General features: G+C 42.6%; 2 protein-coding genes across 4 annotated transcripts in view; both read right to left on the bottom strand.

The window, feature by feature from the left end:
- The window catches only part of lamb2 (laminin, beta 2 (laminin S)), a 70,572-nt gene extending 68,047 nt beyond the window's left edge, over window positions 1-2,525 (bottom strand). For both annotated transcript variants that reach the window (XM_080443619.1, XM_080443618.1), the window contains exons 1-2: window positions 2,385-2,525; window positions 2,034-2,105 (exon numbers count right to left, since the gene is read on the bottom strand). In XM_080443619.1, the coding sequence (XP_080299745.1) occupies window positions 2,034-2,064 (31 nt within the window). In that variant the 5' untranslated portion in view covers window positions 2,065-2,105; window positions 2,385-2,525. The remainder of the gene's footprint in view (window positions 1-2,033; window positions 2,106-2,384) is intronic.
- Window positions 2,526-6,904: 4,379 nt separating this feature from the next.
- lamb2l (laminin, beta 2-like) overlaps window positions 6,905-25,350 on the bottom strand; it is a 68,228-nt gene continuing 49,782 nt past the window's right edge. For both annotated transcript variants that reach the window (XM_080443616.1, XM_080443617.1), the window contains exons 16-35: window positions 24,012-24,173; window positions 23,510-23,631; window positions 21,027-21,147; window positions 20,060-20,252; window positions 19,507-19,650; window positions 18,824-19,055; window positions 17,669-17,832; window positions 16,995-17,219; window positions 16,182-16,396; window positions 15,727-15,823; window positions 14,933-15,311; window positions 14,008-14,192; window positions 13,021-13,268; window positions 12,240-12,455; window positions 11,728-11,872; window positions 11,286-11,493; window positions 10,427-10,568; window positions 9,159-9,335; window positions 8,419-8,584; window positions 6,905-7,845 (exon numbers count right to left, since the gene is read on the bottom strand). In XM_080443616.1, coding sequence (XP_080299742.1) covers window positions 7,712-7,845; window positions 8,419-8,584; window positions 9,159-9,335; window positions 10,427-10,568; window positions 11,286-11,493; window positions 11,728-11,872; window positions 12,240-12,455; window positions 13,021-13,268; window positions 14,008-14,192; window positions 14,933-15,311; window positions 15,727-15,823; window positions 16,182-16,396; window positions 16,995-17,219; window positions 17,669-17,832; window positions 18,824-19,055; window positions 19,507-19,650; window positions 20,060-20,252; window positions 21,027-21,147; window positions 23,510-23,631; window positions 24,012-24,173 — 3,675 coding nt within the window. In that variant the 3' untranslated portion in view covers window positions 6,905-7,711. The remainder of the gene's footprint in view (window positions 7,846-8,418; window positions 8,585-9,158; window positions 9,336-10,426; window positions 10,569-11,285; window positions 11,494-11,727; window positions 11,873-12,239; window positions 12,456-13,020; window positions 13,269-14,007; window positions 14,193-14,932; window positions 15,312-15,726; window positions 15,824-16,181; window positions 16,397-16,994; window positions 17,220-17,668; window positions 17,833-18,823; window positions 19,056-19,506; window positions 19,651-20,059; window positions 20,253-21,026; window positions 21,148-23,509; window positions 23,632-24,011; window positions 24,174-25,350) is intronic.

A 25,350-nucleotide genomic window follows, 5' to 3' on the forward strand; every position in this document is an offset into this window, starting at 1 on the left:
ATTAAACAAGACAGGGTCTAATAACAGCATGGCTGCCCTGTGGATCACAGACTTTATGTGGTCAGTCTATGACATCTGCACTTTGACGCCAGTCATCTCCATAATTATTTGGGGCAAGGTTTCAGTGCAATCCGACCACCTTTGACTTCCACTTCCAAGTTAAATATATAAAACAAATATAAACCAGCATGAAGATTTACCGCTGATCAGTCCAGCGGTTTGCGAGATCATCCACGGACAGACAGACACACAGACAGACAGATCCATTTCTAGACGACTTGCCTCCTGCAGAGCCAAGGCGTAAAAAAAACGTTTGATATAAACCAATCGGCACCATTAAACTCGGAGTGCATTAAACAGCAGTGTGTAGACTTAAGAGTAGGATGCCCCATTTAATATTAACCTGCTAATGTCCAGAATGTGACAACAATGCGAGCAACCTATCCTTATTACCCATCATAAAGAAATGCAGCTGTGAAGGTCTGAGAGAGAGAGAGAGAGAGAGAGAGAGAGAGAGAGAGAGAGAGAGAGAGAGAGAGAGAGAGAGAGAGAGAGAGAGAGAGAGAGAGAGAGAGGACACCCAGGGTGTTCAGGGTAGGAGCTAATAGACTTCATCTGGAGCAATAACACTATTGTCTGCCAGCCTCAGGGGAGTAATGCAGTGCGCCCATTCTCTCATTCAGGGCCATTATGCCATTAGTTCAGTGACAGCATTAGGTGAGGAGGCTTCAGGACTGGTGGAGATGCTAAGTTTGGATCCTGACAGAAAAATGACCTCTGCCTGACTTTGTTTTGTTTCTCTTCTCCCACAAACTACACACACACACACACACACACACACACACACACACACACACACACACACACACACACACACACACACACACACACACACACACACACACACACACACACACACACAAGAAGGGTCTTCCGCAGTGCTGTAGGTAGGAGTGGGTGTCTCTATTTGCGGATTCAGCTGCGCTGTTTTAAGACAACCGTAAACAGAGCAACACCACCCACACAGAGAAAGAGAGAGAGAGAGAGAGAGAGAGAGAGGGGAGGGGTATCTCTTAACTGTAGCATGACCTGAGAGACCTAAGCCGGATGGGAACCGAGGCCCTAAAAAAGAAACAGCAGCTATCTTATCTCTGGAGAGAGATAGAGGAGATGGTGAGGCCAACACTCCCATCACCCTCACATCCATCACGTCTGCTACTGTCTGAAGGAGAATGTCTTCTCTGGCTCTGTGTGGCTGTCTTTAGGTATACAGTATATAGGCTACATTATGACAATATTGTAACAACTGTGACATTACATACAACTAGGAAACCCAGCGTGATATTACAACTCTATAGACAGACAGAAATACCTACACCCAGCATGATTCATAGAACAACTTGGCTTTAATCCTATCATTGTAGCTGTCATGTTTTGGGTTATAGAAACTCTTTGACAGCCTTTCTGTCTCGGCTGTTACTTTAACAGATTCTGAGAGGAGGATTAATTAACGCAACAGAACAGCAGTGGTGGAAAAAGACAAAAAGTACTCACATTTTGTGCTTAAGTAAAAGTATCAATACTGCAATGCAGAAATACTCTGTTACAAGTAAAAGTCTGGAATTCAAAATTTACTTTAGCAAAAGTACAAAAGTATTGGTGTCAAAATGTACTTGAATGTCCCATTCCACAAGTGTTCAAATGTATAACAATGTATACAAATCTTAAAAATAGCAGATCTACAAGCTCACAATGTGTGTATCGCAACCATTATGAGCTTGTAGATCGGCTATTTTCAAATGGCCAAAATGTATATAGGGCTGAAGTGGTTATAATGTATGTTTTGTAATAATAATCAAAAATCTTCAAAGTGACTAGTAACTCAAGTTTTCAAAAAAAATGTAGAGGAGTAAAAAATATTTGCCTCTGAGATATAACGGAGTATATAAAAGTATTGAAAATAAGTACAGTACTGGACTGGAGTAAATGTACTTGGTTACTTTACACCACTGCTTCAAAGCGCTCTTACTTACCACAGACAAATATCAGCAGTGACGCGTGCATGGCTGTACGTTCATCAGTCCGTCGATTTGTAGTCTGTCACCCTATGAAATGCATTGTCATTATAAATATATTAAGGCCATTTATTTTACTGGTAGACTATGTCCAATTAATAGCAAAACAAATCACTGACATCATGTATTATCATCCAAACCGCAGTTTATTAGTGTCATATAGCAGCGAGCGAGAGAGAGAAGTGCGCACATTAATGTGTAAAGTTTCATGCGGATAAATAATAAGTAGCCTGCGTGATTCAACAGGTAGCGCTAAATCAAACCGGTACGCTCAGCTACGGTTATATCAAGTACAAAGAAAACGCTCACCGTTTTGTCGTTTATTTTGATAGTTTTGTGTCTATGTGCGCCCTGGTCTACTTGGTGCGGAGACAGAGTTGCCAGTGCAGTGAAGAATATCTGTATTATTTGAAGTGTAGCCACCGTTCTCCTGCTGCCATCTCTGCTGTGGAAACCCTGCCATGGATTTTACAGAGGAACTGGAACGGACCCTCCAGTGAAACTTCAGGTCACCGTACGACGGTGCATCATGCCGAAAATAGACGAACTTATCTTTCTAGTGGTGGCGGACGAAGTACTCACATTTCATACTTAAGTAAAAGTATCAATACCATGTAGACATACTCTGTTACAAGTGAAAGTTCAGTAATGTAACTTAAAGGACAACTTTGTTTTTTTACAACCAAGGTTTATATTTTAGCTTGTAATTAAAGTAAATAAAAGATGAGTGTTATATATTTTTTCATTTACTGCTTTCTATAGTTTTAGCAATTTTCTCGATCTTTTTTACAGTGGGCGGGGGCATTCTGTCCAGTGGCTAAATATGCCTTTTTTACACAATAAAAAAGGTCCTGTGGTCTTTGATGGCCAGATGTGATTTATTGGGGGCTAGAAGAGCTACTGTAAATAATAATAAAGAAAACGCCGGGTTATTGTGTAAAAAAATACATATTTAGCCACCGGACAGAATGCCCCCACCCACTGTAAAAAAGATTGCGAAACTTGCTAAAACTATAGAAAGTAGTCAATTTAAACATTTTAACACTCATCTTTTATTTACTTTAATTACAATCTAAAACATAAACCTTGGTTGTAAAAAAACAAAGTTGTCCTTTAAGTTTTCAAATAGCCTAATTGTAGTAAAGGTACAATATTTGCCTAATGTATTGACATTTGGAAATACTCCAGTAAGTACCTAAAAAATCTACTCAAGTACAGTAGCCTACTTAAGTAAATGTACGTTGTTGTTTACACCACTGCTTCTGTTAACCGTACAACGGTGTATCATGCCAAAAATAGACGAACTTAAGCTAAGTAATTACTTAGCTCATGTGAGGTTTCGCTGCTTAGCCTGAGTGACAAATAATAAACTCAGCTTTTTAGTCTTCTCTTTTCGGTAGTGTCATATGCACATGATTGTGGATAAAAGAATGAACACGTTGGACACAACACAATATAAAATGAAATATGTTGCCCTAGTGGAAAAATAAATGAAAAAAGAACAGCAGTTTGTATCATATTACAAAGGAGGATAAAGAACAACGTTTGAGCTTTTATCATTATTTTCAATTTGATATAAATCTGAACGAATACAGGATAGGTGGGCACTATGCACCTCGAGGTGCATAGTGCCCACCTATCCTGTATTCGTTAATTCGATTCGATCGATGTAAAATTGGCTATTTTGACCAAAATGTTAAAAAAAAAAAGAAATAAAAAGTACTAAGTAATGTAAAGTAAAGTAAAGTATACATGATGTAAACATGCACGGTACATCATTATCAGATTTATTTATCCTTCAACTTCTTGTTTATGCCCCAAAATGACTGGATACAGGTTTCGTAGCAATTTGTAGCAATCGTAGAAATATTAGACCTTAATTGTCGAATGTTTAAGCATGTTCTAATCATGTTCTAATCATACTTTACATAAAAATCACACCCAGTGTGAAGAGAGTGGTGCCTTTCATGAGTTCATTTCATTAAGCTATTATTAGCCTAAGACTGCTTTAAAATAACTTTATTTTGGTAGAAACATCTTTAAATATTTTAACTCACTTAAGTTACTTTTAAAGGTAGGGTAAGTGATTTGCTTTCATTAAAATAAGTGTTAAATAGCTCTATATTCTGATAGTACTCATTGCTATAGAGTGTTTGTTCAGTAAAAGGAGTCTCCTTGTCTCTCCAGCTCTTTATAAAACAGAAAATGCATTTTCGTTTCAGTTTCAGTTTCATTTCCAATTTTATCCAACCAGGACAGAGAACTCAGTCAGGATACAGATTAAACAAGTGAAATTGGAAGTTATGACACAAAGAAATTAGCAGGCAAAATTTGAACTGGAACACTATACAAATTAAGCTTAAAAATGGGTACTTTCTCCTGATTGGCTGAGATTTTGACACCTACCGAAAAATGTATTTTCTGTTTATTAAAGAGCTGGAGAGACGGGGAGACTCCTGTTACTGAAGCAAACACTCTATAGCAATGATTACTATCAGAATATAGTGCTTTAACCTTTTAACAAAATACTTTTTGTTTTAACCAAAAAATATCACTTACCCTACCTTTAAGTACTTAAAGTATGTTTACTCAAATTGTAGATCATTCATTTTAGTGTGTGTGTGTGTGTGTGTGTGTGTGTGTGTGTGTGTGTGTGTGTGTGTGTGTGTGTGTGTGCGCGCGCGCATGTGAATGTGCATGCGCAAGTATTTTTACTCAATTTAGTAATTTTCTAGTGCTTTGACTTGAATTAGTTACTTTTTACAGACTTTCATGACTTTAAAGTATTTTTGCTCATTTTAAGTACTTTAAAATCAGTGCCATCTATTAGAGAGTTACGCCAACTCCGTTCACTTCTTCGGGCCAGGTCTTCTACATACACATACATTGGCGAATAGTGACAAATCCCTAAACCGGAAGTTCATGGAATGCATTGAAGTCGACGGCTCCTTGTCACTATTTCCAGCTACATGAACCACGTGACCGACGCTGTTTCTGACCCCTCATTGGCGCAACTCTCTAATAGAAGGCTCTGTTTAAAATGTTTTTAATGACTTTTACGTGTTTTTAAGTATTTTTACTCAATTTAAGTATTTTTACTCAGTTCAGGAACTTTAAAGTATATTTACTCATATTTAAGTATTTTTACTCATTTGAAGTATTTTTTACTCAAAAGTGTGTGTGTGTGTGTGTGTGTGTGTGTGTGTGTGTGTGTGTGTGTGTGTTGCACTCCTGTTTGTGTATAATTAGTGTAACTGGTTGCATCTTTGTGTTGCAATCAGCCGCAGCTGTTGAGGCCGTCCGCAAATGGACTGACGGACAGACACACACACAAAGTCAGTCCTTGGAGTGGCTAGCACCACTCAAAAATATTTTCCAAAAATATATATTGTTTTACCTTTTGGGGAATATATAGTACTAGTACTAGTCAGGAATTATTATATATGGACCGTGTCTTTGAGAAATCAGCATATCCTCCTCAGGAGTACAGGCAGTACTTTTAATTCCACCGCAGGTTTTTGGAAGAACCTCTTCTGTCTGTCGGGAGAGCGTGTGCGCGCAATCGGAGCAGGAATGCGCGCTCCCGCGGTGGACGGGATTAGGTTCCCTTTGATTGCATCAATGAACAATCCATGAACGCGCACAGATCCTCTGTCTATCCTCCCAGACTCCAAACATCAACCACTGTCTAACAGGTGGTTGGAACGATTCCCATAATGATTTATAGGCTCATAATACACGAGACTGGACTTGTTGTGAGCATTGTCATACAACATTTCCAACAGATGGAGGGACATGTAATACATCATGTTTCACTTCACAGACAGGTGCATGTGATCTGCCCCAACCCTTGGTACCTGTTATTCTGTCCACTTTGTGCTGTACTTTGGTCAGCAGCACTATTGGCGGCTTGTGTTCTCCTGGAGAGAGTTGTAATTCTTTGTTTTATTACACATTCCCCTAGCTTGTATGAGGACAGCGTCTCTTTGTTTGGCGTTCAGGAGTCAGTGCCAGAGCGGAACAGATAATGGCATAGCTCCTTAACCACTTAAACCCCATATGGGTGACTGGAGTCCCTCATGGCTCTATACTAGTGTCTTTTCTGTTTTCTGTTATTGTGGGGAAAGCTTTCGCTGAAAATAGCCGATCGACAAGCTCACAACGACAACGCAGCATGATGCGTTGTGAGCTTGGCGATCTGCTGTTTTCTGTGAAAGCCTTCCCCACAATAAGGATGCTGGGATTTAAGTGGTTAATATACTGTAGCTACTGGTTGTGAGAAGGTACGTTATGGGAGTGAGTCAGCGTTATCTTATACAGTGAAGAGTGATTGAGAGGGAAATGATCCTATTGAGAGGGAATGATCCAAAAATGTCAGGATTTAATGTGGAGATGTAACAAGCCAAGGAATGGCTTCTCCGTCCTCAATGTTGTCTGAAATACGATGTCACAATTTGAGAAATAACACAGCAAAAGCAGTGAGGCCAACATGCTGCTATGCAGCTCAATATAAAATCCTTCCACAGTCCACACACAGACAGTGAAGTACACACATTCCACCACGCACATTTTAGATCTCGGAGGCAGAGTCCTGAATACGGTACTAGATGAAACGTGGGTGAAAGAGAGACAGTGACAGAAAAACAGACAGACAGACAAAGAAGTGAGGGAGACTGAAAGAAAAAGGTAGGCATTGCATGTACAGCGTCTCCTCTACCATTCTGACTCAAAGGCACCCCCATGTGGCGAGAAATTATAACAATCCAGTCACACCCAGTAATAATAACAAATGAACATGTTAAAATGAAATGGACCTCAAAATGCAGAAACATTATATAAAATGTAGGAAATTTATTTGTTTTCAATATCTATCAATTACATTTAGGAATGGGATTTAATTACAAGAATAGAAGTACACATTTGTTTTGACTTGATAACCATATTTTGTAACAAAAATAAACAGTGATATCTGTCAGTTCATTCTTCCTGTCATATCATTGTCAATATATTCTCAATAGGAATGTTGCATTGTGGCTTTTTAAGTACTGGGGTCGAGAACAGCAAAAAAAAAAGAAAGAAGAAATCAAAGAGCTTTTGGTCAAAATTTCAAATTCCTCATAGCATAATGTCATATATTTCCTCACATTATCTCAGAAACACAATTATGGACATATACAATAATAATAAATTCTGCTTTTATAGCTTAAAGATATAGACACCTGGTGGTGTGGATATCCTTGGGTCAACATTAATACAGTACATGAACAGAGAAAGGCATCTCTGTTGTGGTTGGCAGCATATTGGTAAAACCTTAAGTTTGTAAAACTAAAAAAGAAAAGAAAAAAAGAAACGTGAGTGAGTGAATGAATGGAGGTTCCAGTGTTTTGTGTTTCTTTTTTTCATGGGAGTTGTCGTTTTTCTTACCCAGTCACAGCATCAGTAGTAAGTATTTGCCATGGAATGAAGGACTACAGCAGCAAACGGTAAATACTGAGCCCCGGTTTCCGGGGACGTCGTCGCTAAAGGCACATTTATTATACTTCATCGTACGACCGCATCGTACAACCTCAATGAGGTACAAAGCTACATTTCATTGTTGTCCTACGACACGGTTGTACAACGAAGTATAAATAACCTTAACAGTTGCTGTACTTGTGCACCTGCTCACGGATCTCATTCTGTACCAATGTGGCGTTTCTCTCCAGCTCGGCCAGCTCGTCTCGCTGCTTCTGCATTCGCTGCTCATTGCTCTTGAACTTTCTCTCCAGCTCTGGAAGCACAGAAAACAACAGCAGCACCAACTTCAGGCGATGGAATCCAAGTTTAAAATATGGACCGGTATGACGGTGACGCTATGAGGATTGAATCCCTTCAAACTGTAACGATTCTAACGAATGAAGACAACACACATCTATGACATGAATAGAGGAATTATCCTTATGGGTGTGAGAAAAGAAAGTGAAAGAGAGAGCATGAAGAAAAAAGACAGAAATACAGAGGTAAGTGAAGCATACTGTAAGAGGATGAAGTTAAATACAGTAAAACTAGCTTCTATCTGCATTCTTTCAATGTCCTGTATACAAAATGTATAGACTGGCATGCACATTCACAATGAAGACGTTTCACTTAATATTGGTGAGGCAACAATCTGTAGTAGTAAAGACAGTATTGCGCATTCTAGTCAGTTACTTCAGTAACAACATGGGCCAAGTTATTGTGGAATATCTTGCTTCCATTAGCATAAGACATGTAGAGCAGGCTAATGTATAATCATCGCTGTCTGGCAGAAACCAGCTAACTCAATTTTTCAGCTTTTACATTTTTTTAGTAGTGCAGCACTCACTCTTGAGCTGGTCTATGCCCTTGTTGGCCTTGTTTAGAAGATCTTCTGCCTCTTTCTTGAGGTCCTTGGCCTTCTGGTTGACACTGCCCAGATCCCCTGACTCCCCACCTAGAGAGTCCACTTTCATCTGTAGCTCACGGTAGCGACCCTCCGTCTCGTTCAGACGCTGGTGGGAGAGGACACAGCCAACGTAGGAGATCAATGTGAGGGCCAAATCACCACACACACTAATAACGCGTTATCTTCATATTTCATAAATATATACACACTCTTAATATCATTAGCAATATTTTCACGGTAGGAATGTTATATTGAAAATAGCATTTCAAGTACTGGTGTTGAGAACACAAGACAATACAATCGTATCATAATAAATACAATATATTTCCTTTCTCAATTATGGACATTTACAATAATGATAAACAAATTCTCAATTGGTCTTCAACTTGTTTTTGTAGCTTAAAGACTGTTGGCCTCATAATACATTATCTTAATTATTTCATAAATATAGATTATATACACTCTCTTAATAGTGCACACGTGTACACTAAGGCACTGAGAAAAGTTTGACCTACGCATGCACTCACAGCGCATGTACTTACTCATACACACATCCTCTCACATTGCACACACACACACATAACCACACACATACAGTATAGTATAGTATCCATGCACAATGATAAAACCACATGCACACACAGTCCTACATCTTCACCATGCATCCCTTGCACACTCACATGCTTCAACGTGGAGGCTAAATGCGTGGCGTTGTTCGCCATAGCCTTGGCCTCCTTCGCCATGTCTCTGTTCCGTTCCGTCTTGTTGCGGAGCGCCTCCACCCCCATGGAGAGGTTGGCCAGACGCATCATGGCCTCCATCTGCTTGTCCTCCAGCTGTTGCAGCCTCTCCTCCACCTAAGGTGAGTTCATAATCATAAACCAGTTCATAATCTTTAAGTGGTTCTCAAAACATGTCCATGTCAAGGGCCCCAAAAATTATTTTGTGCCAGACATCCCAAAAACTGCACATTTTGTCAACATCTGTCAAGATTCTTTCAAAAATAGCATAAAAATAAAATAAGGCTTAAGGGCTTGCTGGGTACCCCCTGGAACCTCCACTGTAATATGAAAGAATAGAGAAGACTTTGACAGTGGCTATGATGTGAACCATGTGAAAACATTAAAAAAGATATAAAACACACACACACACACACACACACACACACACACACACACACACACACACACACACACACACACACACACACACACACACACACACACACACACACACACACACACACACACACACACACACACACACACACACACACACACTCACACACACACACACACACACACACAGGGTGTTTGTTTGGGGTAACGGGGGAACTGGCGTGAAGCGCAATCAACGGCGTGGTGATGGACTGGAGAAGGGTAGAGTACCTGCAGCGAAGTGGCGAGGTGTGCTGGTTTAGACTGAATATATTATCAGTGGGTCTGTTCCAGGTGGATTAAATCAAAAACCAATAAAATGATATCTTTTCATTACCCTGCGCTCAGTGCAACTAATGTTTACAGGGTCTTCGAAGAATAGCCTTCGAAATATAATTTCTCCCAAGGGCAAACTGATGTCCTTGACTGGGAGGTGCAGAGTGTAGTCAAGCAACAAATCACCTAAAACAGACTGCCAAGAGCAGATGATGTAAACTGTTCTTGGGAGGAAGTAACAAATGCAGTTAATATGTCTGCCACTGGTCCTATGAGAAGTGTTTCTCATTTAATCCCAGTTCACACTGTAAACCCAATTCCCATTCCCAAATAAACTATACAGACACAAAATAACGCACGCGCGCACGCACGCGCACGCGCACACGCACACATACACACACACACACACACACACACACACACACACACACACACACACACACACACACACACACACACACACACACACACACACAAAAAGGCGGTCCACAGAAATGTTTCAAAGCATGTTGTACCGTGGCTGTTGCGTTGCGTGTGCTGTTGAGATTGTCCAGTGCATTCTCCAGGGCTTTCTTCGCCTGTTCTATGGCCTTCTCAGACTCATCCAATGCCTGCTTGGTAGAGTTGGCCTTGTCCTTCACCCCCTCTGCTCTCCTCCTACACACAGATAGTCCATTAGAGGTCTTCTTTACTGACAAGGGAAGTGATACTTCAAAGGAATGGGATGGTGAGAGCCCTCTATAACAACACAAGGCATGAAAGAAATAATATCTTGCTCCCTCTTTTGCAATTTGTTTTTATAATTCGTCCCTCCCTCTCACAGGATGCCAGTATAACGTTTGCAATTGGCAGTGTGCATTTCTGATAATTGGCAGAGTTTTTTACATCCTAATGCCCCTCACCCTTTCCCTCTTTAGTCAATTCATTCCTTCCTGTTCTGTTTATTGTCCCAATGTGCTTTCCATGTTGGAATCTTGTTCCTACTTGTACCACATCTCACGTAACCAGAATTGCATGCCATAAAGCTCACAGAGGTCTGGTCATACTGTAATTCTAACCAAAAAACTGACACTACGGAAAACTTAAGGTGGAGTCAGCCGTTACCCGAAGAGAAAGAGAAAATTATCCAGTGGTGTCAATTGAATTGATGACTCAGGATTTCCAAGGTCTTATTATCCCATTTTATTTTCCTCCAGACCTTTTTGAGCTGACACGGTCTGGATACGCAATGAACTTATACCTTATACCTAACAGTTATATTGAGCTCTGACATATTCCATTTTACATCCATCATCAAGCTTCCTCTCCATTTCTCTCACGGCCACCACCCTCTCTTCCTCCTCCTCTCTGCCTCACACCCTCCCTCCCACTCACTTGGCATCTTTGGCCCTGTCAAGCAGGTCCTTGGCCTTGTTGAGCTGCTGTGAGGTGTAGTTGTAGATGCCCTCAATGTCGCTGAGGTTGGCCATGTTGTCCTTTATCTGCTGGACCACCTTGTCCAGGCTGGTCCTGTTGACTGGGAGAGTGATGGACAGTACCTGCAGGGCCACCTTCTCTATGCTCTCTGGGTCCGCTCCCTCCTCTGGACAGGAAGGAAGAGAAGAAGAGAAGACAGATTAACAGTGGTGTCATTATTATTGCCTGTACAAGATCATACGGTTGTCGGCCTGCTATTTCAATTTACGAAAAGAAACTCGATGAACAAAGAAATGCTCAAAAGTAAATGGATCTGTGATTGACACTCTAATACAGTGGCATATTTAATCAGGATTCTCTTAATTTGTAATCAGAAGATGATGAAAAACCATCTGGCTACCGGTGAGGAAGTCTCTGATCTTCTGAATGAAGTCCTTCAGCTTCTTGTTGGAGTCCTCAAACTGGTTCTTCGTCCTCCGGACTTTGTCCAGGGTGTCCCTGGCCTGGTTCTTCACATCCTGGGTCAGAGAGGCTACGTCCTTCAGCTGGAGACATGACACCAAGAGAGATGAGACACTTAGACCAGTAGAGATGATAACACTCAAAAGTGTTATCATCCACGTGTGGCACAAATGATTAAATACTTACCAAGTAGTTACTTGGTAACTAATTGGTAAAATTGGAAAGGAATATTCTTTGTCAATAAGCATACTGACTGTAACTACTCACAATACAAATGTATATAAAAGTGGAATAGACATGGATAAAAAAGAGCCCATCCAAACCCATCCAAATCATGGCCCCTGTTTCCGTCCAAAACATTTCTGCTGCATGGTGTTTACCGTCAATGACAAACGTTTTGTTGTACTTCGACAACGAGTTTCCCAGCATCAGCGCACATCCTGTACACACCTTCTTGGCCATGCGCTGCAGCTCTTCACTAGCAGCAGTCAGATTGTCGGTGACGTCCCTGGCTCGTTTCAAGGCGGTCAGAGAAGTGCTAACCGTGCCGTTGCACCCCTCCCCGCCGCAGAGACGCTGACCCTGGCTGTCACGGCATCCCGCACCACCACAGGGGCTGTCTGGGCAACTGCCGTTGGCGCTGGCATTGCTATGACCACCGCACACCTGGGAGGGGAGGAGGACGGATTATAAGCCATGGACCTCACTTTTTCTTTTTTTTTACCGTCAATCATAAATAGATTCATAATCTTACAAATATATGAATGAAAGTATAAATGTATTTATTTATGAAAACTAGGATAGTTTGGGCTTTTTTTTACCTTGACCATTCGCAGTTACCTTTGTTGATTATACAGCACGAAGCTGGGCACAAACATTTTGAGCTGGACATACAGACATACACAAAGTCACACGAAGCTCTGCACAAACGTCATGCCTCTCAGCTTGGCCTATCAGTCAAGCTGAGGGGTCTGATTGGCCTATCAGGAAAGCCTTGAATCTGTACCTCCTCCTCAGACCCGATTGTTCGGTTCTCGGAAACCGTAGGTACCTTCAAAATGCGACCAAGGGGTCATTAAGACACACACCCCACCGTTTGGGCAGAAACTCTCTGAGTTATGCCCCGGACAGACTGACACGCAGAGCTTTGGTGACTTATAGAAGGAGGATGCATACATGCTCACATACACCCATATGCACACATAGACGTAGAACTGGAGGAGCCCCCTACCTTGTGACTCAGGTGATGGACCTTCTTATTCATATCGTGTGCTTTGTGTTTCAGCTCATCCATTGATTTCTTGTGGGCAGCCACCATGCGGAGGAACTCGTCTTTCTTGGTGTCCAGCAGGCCTTCGGCGCGCCTGCGGGTTGCCTTTGACTGCCCCACTGGGCTGGAGGGGCCAGACACCGAGGCGTTGCACCTCTGCTCTGCCTCCATGGATTCCCGGAAGTACTTCTTGACATTCTCAAACTTATCTGTGAGGGAAACGTAAGGAAAGAAAGACAGAAAAAAAGAAAGAAAGAAAGAAAATAAGAAAGAAGAAAGAAAGAAAAAATGACGATTGATTGTGATGATGCGTGAACCATTAACACATTGCGTGCCAATCGCGTAGATCTACGCAAACCTAAATAATTGCGCAGCGTGCCAGTCGCGTAGATCTACGCGAAGTGGTCTTTTTTTTCTTTTTTTCGCAGGTTCACATTTCATTGTAGGCCTCCCTCGCAGTGACACATTTCATTGTAGCACACCCGGAAACGGAAATATCCGTATCCGGAGATTTTCGTCCCCACCCGTCTCCGCTCTAAATCTTCCCCTAATCCTCCATTATCTCGGAGTTTTTTTTCTCCTCGCTGATCGCTGTTTAACATAAACCGTGACTACTTCAAAATGGACGATCGCCGATTGAAACGGTCTTCTCTGGGCCACTCACACAGCTACCCTGTGTGTCTACAAACAGTTTAACGCGCGATCTTAAGGTATTTAGCGAGGTCTGTGGCGACGTGAAAAAAACAAAAAAACAACAATAAATCGCTGGCACTGGTGAGTACATTATGATATTAAACTCTGGCGTGGAATGTGTTAATCACAAGTGTACATTTTAGGCATTTGCTCATCCAGCGTGATGTGGAAGGAGGCATTGGGTCGAGGAACACTTTGTTAGGTTACCTGGCTGTCCCGCTGCAATCGACTGATGCCAGTCCACAGTTCAGTTACCTTTGAAGCCTGAGGTGAGGTAGTTCTCCAGCTGTCTGCGTTTATGGGCCAAGGTGCTGTTGATGTCCCTCAGGTCTCCCTCCAGAGTAGTCAGTGTCTTCCGCAGTGTCCCGTCTCTCTCTGTTACGTCGTTGAGCTCCTGGACCACGCTCATCAGACGACCGTCCGTCAGGGCAATCTCAGCTCTGCAGTATTAACACACAAACACATACATGCACACATACAGGAGGGTGAGAGGCATGTAGTGTGACATCTGAGACAAATCACTGGATTGTACCGTATATCGTCGCTGGAAACCCATGTCCAAAAAGGTTACTTTTCAGGAAATGGAAAAAATAACCCATGTCCCAATGGATCCAATGTAATTATTTAGTCACAACCTCTTGTTAGTACTTTTCATTGGTTCAACATTTATAAAACCCACAGACAGACTTAACCACTTTCGCATAAAAAAAACAAGACATGACTCAGTCATGTATACCAGCATGCAAAATGTTGCCCTATATATTACTCTGTGTCACGGCGATTTGAACCGACGGCAGGCATGTATAGTAGCCATAGAGGCGAGAGGCGTGTCTAGTACCATAGCTTGGGAGGACGAGACCGCCCGTTCAGAGTATGGGAAAATATCCCCATTGGCTTAAAGGACAGCCAATGATCGAAAACATGTCGAGAATATGACGAGAAATTACTAGTGCCGAGACTTTTTGTAGACCCGCATTTCATGCTGTTAAAAATCTAAAATAGCAAACATAACAAATCTACAAGCTTACAACGCAACAAGGTTTCTGCCCAACAGCAATGAGGCATATGAGGATATATAATAAATTAATTCATTCTTTCATTCAAGCAATCAAGCATTCAAGCATTACACTGCTGTCATATAATCCCATTTATGTGATACAGTCCTGTTACAGTACATCACCTGAGGTCATCGATGCTCTGTCCGATCAGCTGGTGTATCCGGTCGCTGTCTCCACCGGCGGCCAGAAGATCCTGGACCTGCTTCAGCTTCCTCTCCAGCTCCTGGAGGCGCGCGTTGCCGATGCCCGTCGACTCGCCCGGCCTCTCGCCGATCCTGTCGGCCGTGCCCCGGATGCGGTCCAGGTGCCTCCTGATCTGGGACACGGCTTCGTCCCACAGCTTGAAGCAGGGGTGGCAGGGGACACACTGGGGGAAGACGCCCGTGTGGCCGCGCGCACACTCGTCGCAGCGTCGGCCCGCCGCGCCCTCCCGGCACTCACAGGCCCCCGTGGCACGGTCGCACTGGGCCGTCTCAGAACCCAGATGGTGGCAGCTGCACTCTGGAGGGGAGGGGAGGGTAGAGGTGGTGGGGGTGGTGGGCAATAATATGAGAGGAGTGACGAGGGCAGAAGAGTGAAGTGAGAAAAATACTAAACAGCAAACGAGAATGAGATGAGATGTGATGTGCCCGGTTCAACGATGGTTAAACAAAACAAAAATAAATTACATACGTTGATTTGCTATGAGAACATAAGCTACAAAAATCATTAGTAATAGTTAAATTACAATACTGTATGCAGTTCAGGCATTTAGCAGACACTGTCAGTGCAAGGTTGAGGTCATTCACAATAATGTAACGTTCTAACAACTTGAAACAAATATAGATAAGGGCTTGACAACAGGGGCTTGAAATGTGTGTTCAAAAAATAAAAGGCTGTATGATTAAAACACACACACACGTTTTAGATTAATTACCTTCACACCGCACCCGTGGATCTCCCCAGTGGAACTGTTCACACTCATTACACCGTTTACCCCCAAAGCCTGGACTACAGTAGCACTGGCCTGTAAACTATAGACGAGAAGAACAACCGATAATTAGTGAGAGAGGGAGAGAGAGAGAGAAAGAGAGACAGTTAGAAAGAGTGACAAGAGACTTTTTTCTCTGTCATTTTTCAGCAACATTTCTACAGCAGTGTTTCTCAAAGTGGGGTCCGTGGACCCCCAGGGGTCCTTAAGGACGATCCAGCTAAACGATTGCTAGTTAGGAACCAAACGGAGCCTTACATGTCTTTAACTCTGAGAGTGTATAAAATGGTTAGGGTCCATTTGGTTGCACTCTCAGAGTTATGGGGGTTCAGTGGCCCAATCCATAGCAAACTGGGGGTCCTTGAATTTGAAAAGGTTTGAGAACCACTGGTCTACTGTACCATGTTGCAGTGAGTGCCGAGGGCGTGTTGCGGGTCACAGCCACAGGGCTCGCAGCCTCTCTCCTGGCCATAATTCCAATGGTTGGGGGCACACTGGTCACACCCTGGGCCCTCCACGTTGTCCCTGCAGGGACAGGCACCGGTCTGCCGGTCGCAGTAGCACAGCCCATCACTGCAGTACGATTGAAGGGTTCCAGCCGGCACACACGTACAGCCTGACATGGAGACAAGGCCAGAAGTATTAAAACTGCTAACTCTCTATACTGAGTAAACTTGACCGGCGTCAGCGCTGTACTTGGTACGCTTTTTCCCAAATCTCTTCACCAAAAATAGCATATCTACAGTATAAGCTTGTAGATTTAGGTATTTTTGGCAAATATAGGGTTTAAGTGGTTAAAATCTTTCAAACTGCCGTCCCTATTGAGGGCATGTCATAATAGGCGGGCGTTAAAAAAAAAATCTAAAATGCAAAAATAGCCGATCTGTAGAATATATGTGCTAAAGCATTAAACCCAAGTCTTTGCTAGGTTTTTGAATGTTGACACAGAAAATAATAATACATTATTTTATTTTATTAAAAGCAAACAACAAGCAAACTATTGGAAACTACACAGTAAAATCATTGATTTAACGCTGAAGAGTGTACAAATGGAAACAAATGGACCCTAATTGGACAATTGGTCGTACCAGTATTCAGTTCCTTTCATTCCTTTCATCTATTGTACATAAGTAATGGTTGTTGTATTCCTACACAACCCATGCAAAACCCAGAAGAATGTATGACATAAAAGCATGTTCATTCTGGTCACTCACGCCTGCAGTCGTGGGCCAGTGCGTTGCCAAAGTAACCCTGTTTACAGTGGGCGCAGGAGGCGCCATCTGTGTAGTACAGACACTTCAGGCATTGGCCGGTGCGGGGGTCACAAGACTCAGGGTCCTGCGAGTCGATGTTGCCGCTGCACTCGCACGGGAGACACTGCCCACCGGGCTGCTCGGGGTTGCCATAGTAACCAGGGGCGCACCGGTCACATCGGGGACCTGGAGGTCAGAGGTCGGTTTTTAATGAGCCTCTGCACTCAACACACACAACACAACACACATAATTCACAGCAATCTCATCTATATGTTTGAATTGTTTGTATTATTTGAAAAATTGGGGGCATACATAACATACAGGGGACATACAGTACAGACAAGGCACCACACCGTAAAAACACATAATAGTGGATGAGACATTATTCACCTGAATGAACTTTGAATGAACATATTATCATGTTCATCAAGTTGCTACACATTATTATTGTGAATTGAATACATCGTTGCACAGGTTAGTACACTGGTAAAAAGGTCATTGTAATATATTACCCATTTTTGACAAGTAAACTGTTCATTAACATCTTATACAACTATACAAAGTTAAATACACTTAGACAATATGATCCTGTCAGTCCATCTCTGAAATGGATGTATTATAGTGAGGGTCTCACCAGTATATCCTTGTCTGCAGTTACAGATGATCTGATTGGAGGAGTGGTCAGCAAAGCAGGTGTCCCCGTTAAAGTGAGCGCTCCCTGGGTTTCCAGGGCAGGGACAGGGCCGGCAATGTTCCCCTGAGCCCAACACCGGATTCCCAAAGAACCCGTCCACACACCTGAGACAAAGCACAGGGAGGATGGATCATTCTGATCAGCAAGCCAAGGTTTGAATGAGTTGGATTATTTTCTCTGAACAGAAATGTACATGATTTTTGTGTTAAGTTTTCATTATACAAATAAAGCTTGACATGCAGTAACTTGACTACCGGTAGTCATGAGCTACATGCTAGAACATTTTGGTTGTGGATGGTCTGTCCATACTGCTGTGGTTGAGAGCTAATTAATTAGGTCTTAACACTCCCTTAAGTTTTAGTTGCACTCAATTATTATTTAATAATGCATGCATGCATTCTTCCTTCCTTCCTTCCTTCTTTCCTCCCTCCCTCCCTCCTTCCCTCCCTCCCCTACCATTGTGTTGTATTGTAAATTGGTTTTAATTAATATTAGTTGTTGCTTGTGAGAGGACCAGAATGGTAACTAGCAAAAGTGCTCCTCGGAGCACAGGTCAAGTAGGTTATTGTGGCCAACTTGTGGCGCTATAACTGGCCAATGTGAAAAGGGTGGCATTTCTTCCTCGGCCTAGTGCGAAGAAAGTTTCACGGCAATCGCGCTGTGTTCATGTTTTGTTCAAAATGTACCACTTCTGCAAACTTTGGAAGCCAATCTTAGCCAATCAGGATGGAAAATATGAAAAATCTGTACGCACAATAATGGTCTCCTGGTGACGCTATAACAGGCCGATCTGAAAAACTTGGGGCAGAGGTTCTGCTCTGACATCCAGGGAGTGTGCGTGCATGCACAGTTTTGCTTTGATCGGGCCAACGGTGCCAGAGATTACATGTTCACAGACGGACGGACAGACACACGGACACACACACACGCGTACGGACAGGGGGCAAAACATAGTCTCGGCCACGCCTTCGGCTTGTTGTAACCTTACCTGTTGTGTAAGGTTTTTGCTTTTCAAATAAACTAAACTAAAGTAAACTAAATATTTCCTTCCTTCCTTCCTTCCTTTTTTCACTTCATGCAGTCATTCATTCATACCTTTCACAGAGGTGTCCGGCTGTATAGTCCCGGCAGTGTGTACACTCCCCAGTGTGTGAGTCACAGGTCTCAGCGTGGCCGTTACACTGGCAGGGGCTACAGCTAGGGAAACCCCACTGGCCCGGTTGACACTCTGAACACTGGCGTCCTGTGGCCCCCGTCCTGCATGGGCACTGGCCCGTCACTGGGTCACACTGGTGGCTAAGAGAGCCCTCGGAGTGACAGTCACAGGCTGGAGCAGTGAAGGGACAGTAATGGGGTGGGGGAGAAAAAAACCTCTATACTTAGTAAACTTGATCTGAGTTGGCACTGTACTCCTTTTTCCCTCTACACCAAATCTCTTTGGTGAAAATAGGTGATCTACAAGCTCACAACACGTTGCGTTGCGTCGTAGATCTGCTATTTTCACCGACGAAAACAGCAGATCAGAATAGCGGAATAGAGTTAAATTAACAATCCGGATTTTACTGTGTACTGTCTGCTTTCATGAACCCAGACCTCCCAATCTTAGGGCGGACAGTAGCATAAGGCCACTGAGCTGAGTAAAACAGAGGGTATCAAATAAGAAATATATATATATATTTTCTTTTCTTTGAGTCAGTTAGATTTTGTCATGTCTTTGGGTGACAATGTAGGATGTACGGTAATACATTTCTGAGCAAGTTAGTAACTTAGCACCTCACCTGTACAACCATAATGCCCGAAGCCATAGGTTCCTGGGGCACACTGGTCACAGCGCTGACCTATCACATTGGGTTTGCAGCGACATTGACCTCCGACTTTATCACACTCAGCACTGACTGAGCCCTGTGGGTCGCACTGACAAGCTGGAGGGAAAACGATTTGTACTTTTTTATCTTGATTTGATCTAAAATGTACTTTTCAATATATAGTAAGTGCAAAGTTTAACCCATTCAATCCGGGACGCATCGCTGTCATTTTAGATTTCTTTGGTAATTCAAAAATCGTGAAAATTTGTGCAAATGTTCGAATATATATATTTTTAAAGCGAACATGTGTAACTCAAATCTTTGCTTCTGGGGGCATCCCTGGAACAAAATATTTGACAAATATAAAAAATATATATTTAAAGTAAAAAAAAAAATGCTGATCTACAAGCTCATAGCGCGGCACCGCGCTATATGATTGTATATCTGCTATTTTTGAATAGCCCAAAGAAATCTAAAAATGACAGAGATTGAATGGGTTAATTGTTCCTCTGTGAGTTCCTCTTACGCAGAGCTCCATCGTGGATGATGGAAGAGATGCTGCAGATGAGTTTAGAGCACATCTCTGCCAGGGCGGGCATGGGCGTGATCATGAACGAATCCACACACATGTAGCGAATCATCTCGTCGCGTCGCTGCTCCGCCTCCGGCGCGTTGCCCTGTAAACCAGGGAGCTCGGTGTACTTGGGGATCAGGACCAGCTAAAGGGGAGGAGAGCAGATTAGAGTTATGGAGATCAGTCTGCCATCTGGAGGGACGTTACATAATTAACTGCCACGTTTACCCCAATAATTAACAATCCAGAGTTTTTGCCAGGAATGTTAGATGCTGGGATAACGAAGTTTATTTAACCTTACCAGGTCATTAAAGTATCATGTAAAAATACAGGGGAGCAGTTCAAAGACACATCTCATACGACACAGCACAGGACATTCATACAGGAAAATATTTTAATATGACTTTGGGTGCCTGCTTCCTCTACGGGCTTCATCTGGAAATGCTATAAAGTTCTATACTGTAGCATAAGAAAATAAAACTAATACAGCAAAAAAAACAGCAAAAACTAAGTAAAGCTAGAGGTCTGAATTCCCAAAGCATTAATAAAATATGCATTTATATTTATGACCACTAGGTGGCAGTATCTGGCCAACAATCAGAGTGTCTGAAGCTGAACTATCTGACAGGAATGCAGAAGGATAAGTTAGCAGGGTTTTCAGCTCAGTAATCAAGTCAAGCTGCATTGTTCATTCTTTGTAAACCTCTTCACAACTTAGCTACAGCAGGCACTACAACTACGGCAATTACAAGCTGTTGTGAGCAGACAACAGCCTATCTAAAGCACCTCAATGTGTTGAGGGTTTCCCAAGGCTTTGGAAAAGCAGTCTTTGGAAAATGACTTCCTTTTTGAAGCGTGAATTGGACTGCTTGTACGGCAGATGGAGTGAAAAAGAAGAAGGCAGGGCAGGTGGACTCACAGAGTCAATGAGGATGAAAGCGGTGAGGTGTCTGTGCGAGACGCCGTGACGCTGGAACCTGATGGCCACTACGTAACGATTGCTGGGCTCGAAGCAGAAAGGCCTGGGCATCTGGATGTATCTGGAGGAGCAGACACATAAACACACACATTCAGCATTGGGATCCAATGTGTTTATTGAGGCATTTTCTATACCTGCTTCATCTAGTTTAAAAGGGGAACCCCTCTTCTTCTTCCTCGAACTCCTCTTTCTCTGGCTTATATACCTCGCTTGCTGTGTTTGTGGTCACTTTGTTAATTGGTCCTGGCTGTTGGGACAGATGAAAAAAAAAGACAGAGGGCTTTGGTCTGCTGAACCAGTCAGATCTGGGCGGGTGTGGAGCTCTTAGTTCCAGATGAGTTCAGAGTCTGAAAGGCCTTTCAGCAGGTTGAAATGTGAACTTCAAAACTTAAGGTATTAGCATAGTGAGCTATGGTTATAGTACTTCCTGCTGTTTTGGGTCTAAATACATGGTAATATAGATTTCACAAGATGAATTTAAGGCTAAATAACAGTATATAATAATAATTATATATAGAAGGTTTTTGGCCTTGATGTTGATTCCAATAAAGATATCTACAAAGGTTGTTACATACTGTAGTAGCATGTTTTTAATTGTAGATAGATGGATAATGGAACTGTGGTAAAAGATAAACGATAGAAACGGCAAAAGGTGCTTTTCTATGCTGACAGAACCCAGAAATGTATGCAATTTAGTTTTTGTTCAATTAAGTGTTAAATAGCTCTGTATTCCACTGCTATAGAGTGTTTAGCTAAGTAAGTAAGATCTCTCCAGATCTTTTGTTAAAAGAAAATGAATTTTGAGGGCAGATTACTAATTTCATCCAATCAAGGTGAGAGAACTCATACAGAATACAGAATAAAAAAATGAAATTGGAAGTGATGAGACAAAATCAATGAGCAGAGAAGATTGAAACTGGAACACTACAAAATTGAAGCTGATGAATTATCTTTGTGCAGGTCTCCTGATTGGATGAAATTGGTATGCGACCTGAAATTGTATTTTCTGTTTACTAAAGAGGTGCTTTGAGTTCTGATAACAAAGCCAAAATAAGAAAAGGTAAAGTGAATAAAAGCTCAGCTTTTATTCACGAGTAGCCAGTGATGTCATGAAGAATCAACAAAGGAGTGGCAAAGGCTGGGTGTAATGAGCATAATACCCTTTTGTGCAAAGAGAAGTAGACGTTGCACAATTTAACCACATGAACCCTAGCATCCCTGTCCCGGGGCGAACGTTCGTGAAAAATAACCAATCCGCAAGCTCACAACGCTTCGCGTTGCAACGCGTTGCGAGCTTGTAGATCGGCTATTTTCAGCAAAGAGGCGTAGAAGAGGTTACTGTTTAGTCATTCAGCATGAAAACAAGACTAGGCAGGGCAGGTGTGGACGGACCCTGGGTAAAGCCCATCAACTTTCCTCTTATCTGAGATCTGAGTTCTCTTCTGGTTGAGTTATTCTTTCAAATGTTGTATTATCATTATTATTTTTTATATTCTGTTTTGATGCTTAATGCTTTCATCTTGCCAATGCCAACTATGAAGTAACAAAAAGATCTGACCCGGGCTTCTAGAGTGATGGCCTAGGTAGGATGACATGCCCAAAATAGGGGTGCCAGGGTTCAAATGGTTAAAGAAAGTAGTAGTGGTTTACATTTTGGCACGCTGCCATCTCATCCTTATAACTGAGCCGGGCAAAACTCAATTTGTAACTTCTAGAGCCATTCACTTCTTGATTCCATTCACTTCCTTTTGATCCATTTGCTGTTGTATGATATCTTTCTCTGCTTCGGTCCCAAAGGCCTCTTGCTTTTGGCCAATCTAAACGATTATACATAATACAGAGTCAACACCTTTGTTTCTTATCGCTTCAATGGAATCTGGCACAGACGTTCTGGAATGCTCAGCTTAGCCTTGTTATCGCTGAATCGCTGATAGTAAACAGAACTGGAGGCTACAGTACAATGTGAACGGTACAGAGATGAAGGCCCCCTCACCCGCACAATACATGCCAGTTACTACAGGTTGGAGCAAGCTAAAAAGGGACGTGAAGCAATTACTCCTTAGGTATACTTGCAAAGAAATGCACACAGCACACGGCACAGATACTGAAAGATGCATAGGTTTGCAGTGACTTGAACAAAACCACACAATGCCCTCTCTTTCCCTCTCAAAAACATATGGGTGCATGCACATTCAAAGATATACACAGTACACACATTACAGCAGGGCCCTTTCTCAATTGGACAGATGTGCAAGCAAACCCACACACCCACTTACACACACACACACACGCGCGCGCGCACACGCGCGCGCGCGCACACGCGCACGCGCACACACACACACACACACACACACACACACACACACACACACACACACACACACACACACACACACACACACACACTGGTGTTGGTACAGTACCTGTTGCGGTGTGGCAGGGTCACGGTGTAGAGCTGTTCAGCTGGTAGCAGGTTCCCACAGCGACGACTGCTGGGCAGTCCAACAGACGTGATGCTCACTATTGCCTCCCAGTCCTCTGTGGACTACACACACGCGCGCACACACACACACACACACACACACACACACACACACACACACACACACACACGCACACACACACACACACACACACGCATGCATGCACATGAACACACACACACACACAATTGTGGAACAGTTTAAAAGATTTGTATTGATTTTATTGAACAGCGAGAAGTCATAGTTGAATGTATTACATTCACAGCTATTGTCATATTTCACACACGTTTACATTTCATGTTATGTTTTATGTTTTGATGATCTCAACCAGAGTGATGTACAGGTTATGTATACTGTATGTTATGCATCTCACACACACGCACACAGTCTCACACACACACACACACACCACATTAAGTAAACAGAGCAGCGATGGGCCTACCTCAGGTTCGTAGCGTATCATAATGTCATAGTCCATGGCATAAGGGATGTTGTCAATGGTGAACACCAGGCCGGCACCGTCTTTAACGCGGGCGAACCCAGGACCCGTCCATGTCACCATGTGACCGGGGCTACGCTCTCGGTGGACACTCCTCACATCCGGCTGGAGACAAAAGTGAGAGACAAGATGGAAGATACAGAGAGAGGCAGAGGGACAGAGAAATAGAGAACAAACATGACAACAAATCAAAAAAAGAGGAGAGAATAAAAGAAAAAGAGAAGATTAAAGATTAGAGACAGACAGAGAGAGAGAAACATCAAATGAGAAGAAGAGAGATGGAGAAGATTAGTACTTTACTTATCTCTTCTTCCAGATAACATGACTAAGGTGCTGTGTCCACCAAGGCATTTTTTGTAGACACAGCCCATAACAATTTTAAAGTTAGTGTGATGAGTATAACATTTAGACAGACACAAATGGACCTGAGAAGAGACAGATGGAGAGATGAAACCACTAGGGCTGGGCAATTAACCGAAATATATCGAAACATCTAAAACAAATAACCGACTTAATTTTGATCAGGTTAATCGAATAATGGAGAAGCACGTTCTTTTTTTCTTATATTAATCAATCGACACAAAAAACTAAATCGATTAGTCTGAATAACAACTTAAGCCCTGTATTATATACCTCATTGTACAACGGTGGCGTGCCAAAAAATGCCGATCTACAAGCTCACAACTCGTCGCGATACAACGCATTGTGAGTTGTAGATCTGCTATTTTCACTTTTTTCTTTCATAATCATTAATCGTAATCGAGACAAACATATAATCATGATAATGATTTTAAGTCATATTGCCCAGCCCTAGAAACCACATACCTGAACCATCAAACTGCCGAAAAACCACATACAGTAACACGTTACAGAGAGCACTGCACATACATGTACTGCATTGTAAAGAAGACCACCAGTTTGTAACATGAGACTGTACATACAGTACATGTATACAGTACGTGTGTTTGATCACACCGTACCTAAAAGGACTGCTTTACAAACGCATACCTGTGTCTGTGGATGGATGTGTGTGTGAGTTTGTGTGGGTTAAGTGTTATTGAACAGTATGTTGACAGGACAGAAGACAGGTAATGGCTACAGTACAGCATGCCTTGAAGCGTGTGTGTGTGTGTGTGTGTGTGTGTGTGTGTGTGTGTGTGTGTGTGTGTGTGTGTGTGTGTGTGTGTGTGTGTGTGTGTGTGTGTGTGTGCGTGTGCGTGTGCGTGTGTGTGTGTGTGTGTGTGTGTGTGCGTGTGTGTGTGTTTGAGAACCACTGTCATAC

Source organism: Gymnoscopelus braueri, assembly GCF_963280865.1.
Source record: "Gymnoscopelus braueri genome assembly, chromosome: 12".
Taxonomy (NCBI): Eukaryota; Metazoa; Chordata; class Actinopteri; order Myctophiformes; family Myctophidae; genus Gymnoscopelus; species Gymnoscopelus braueri.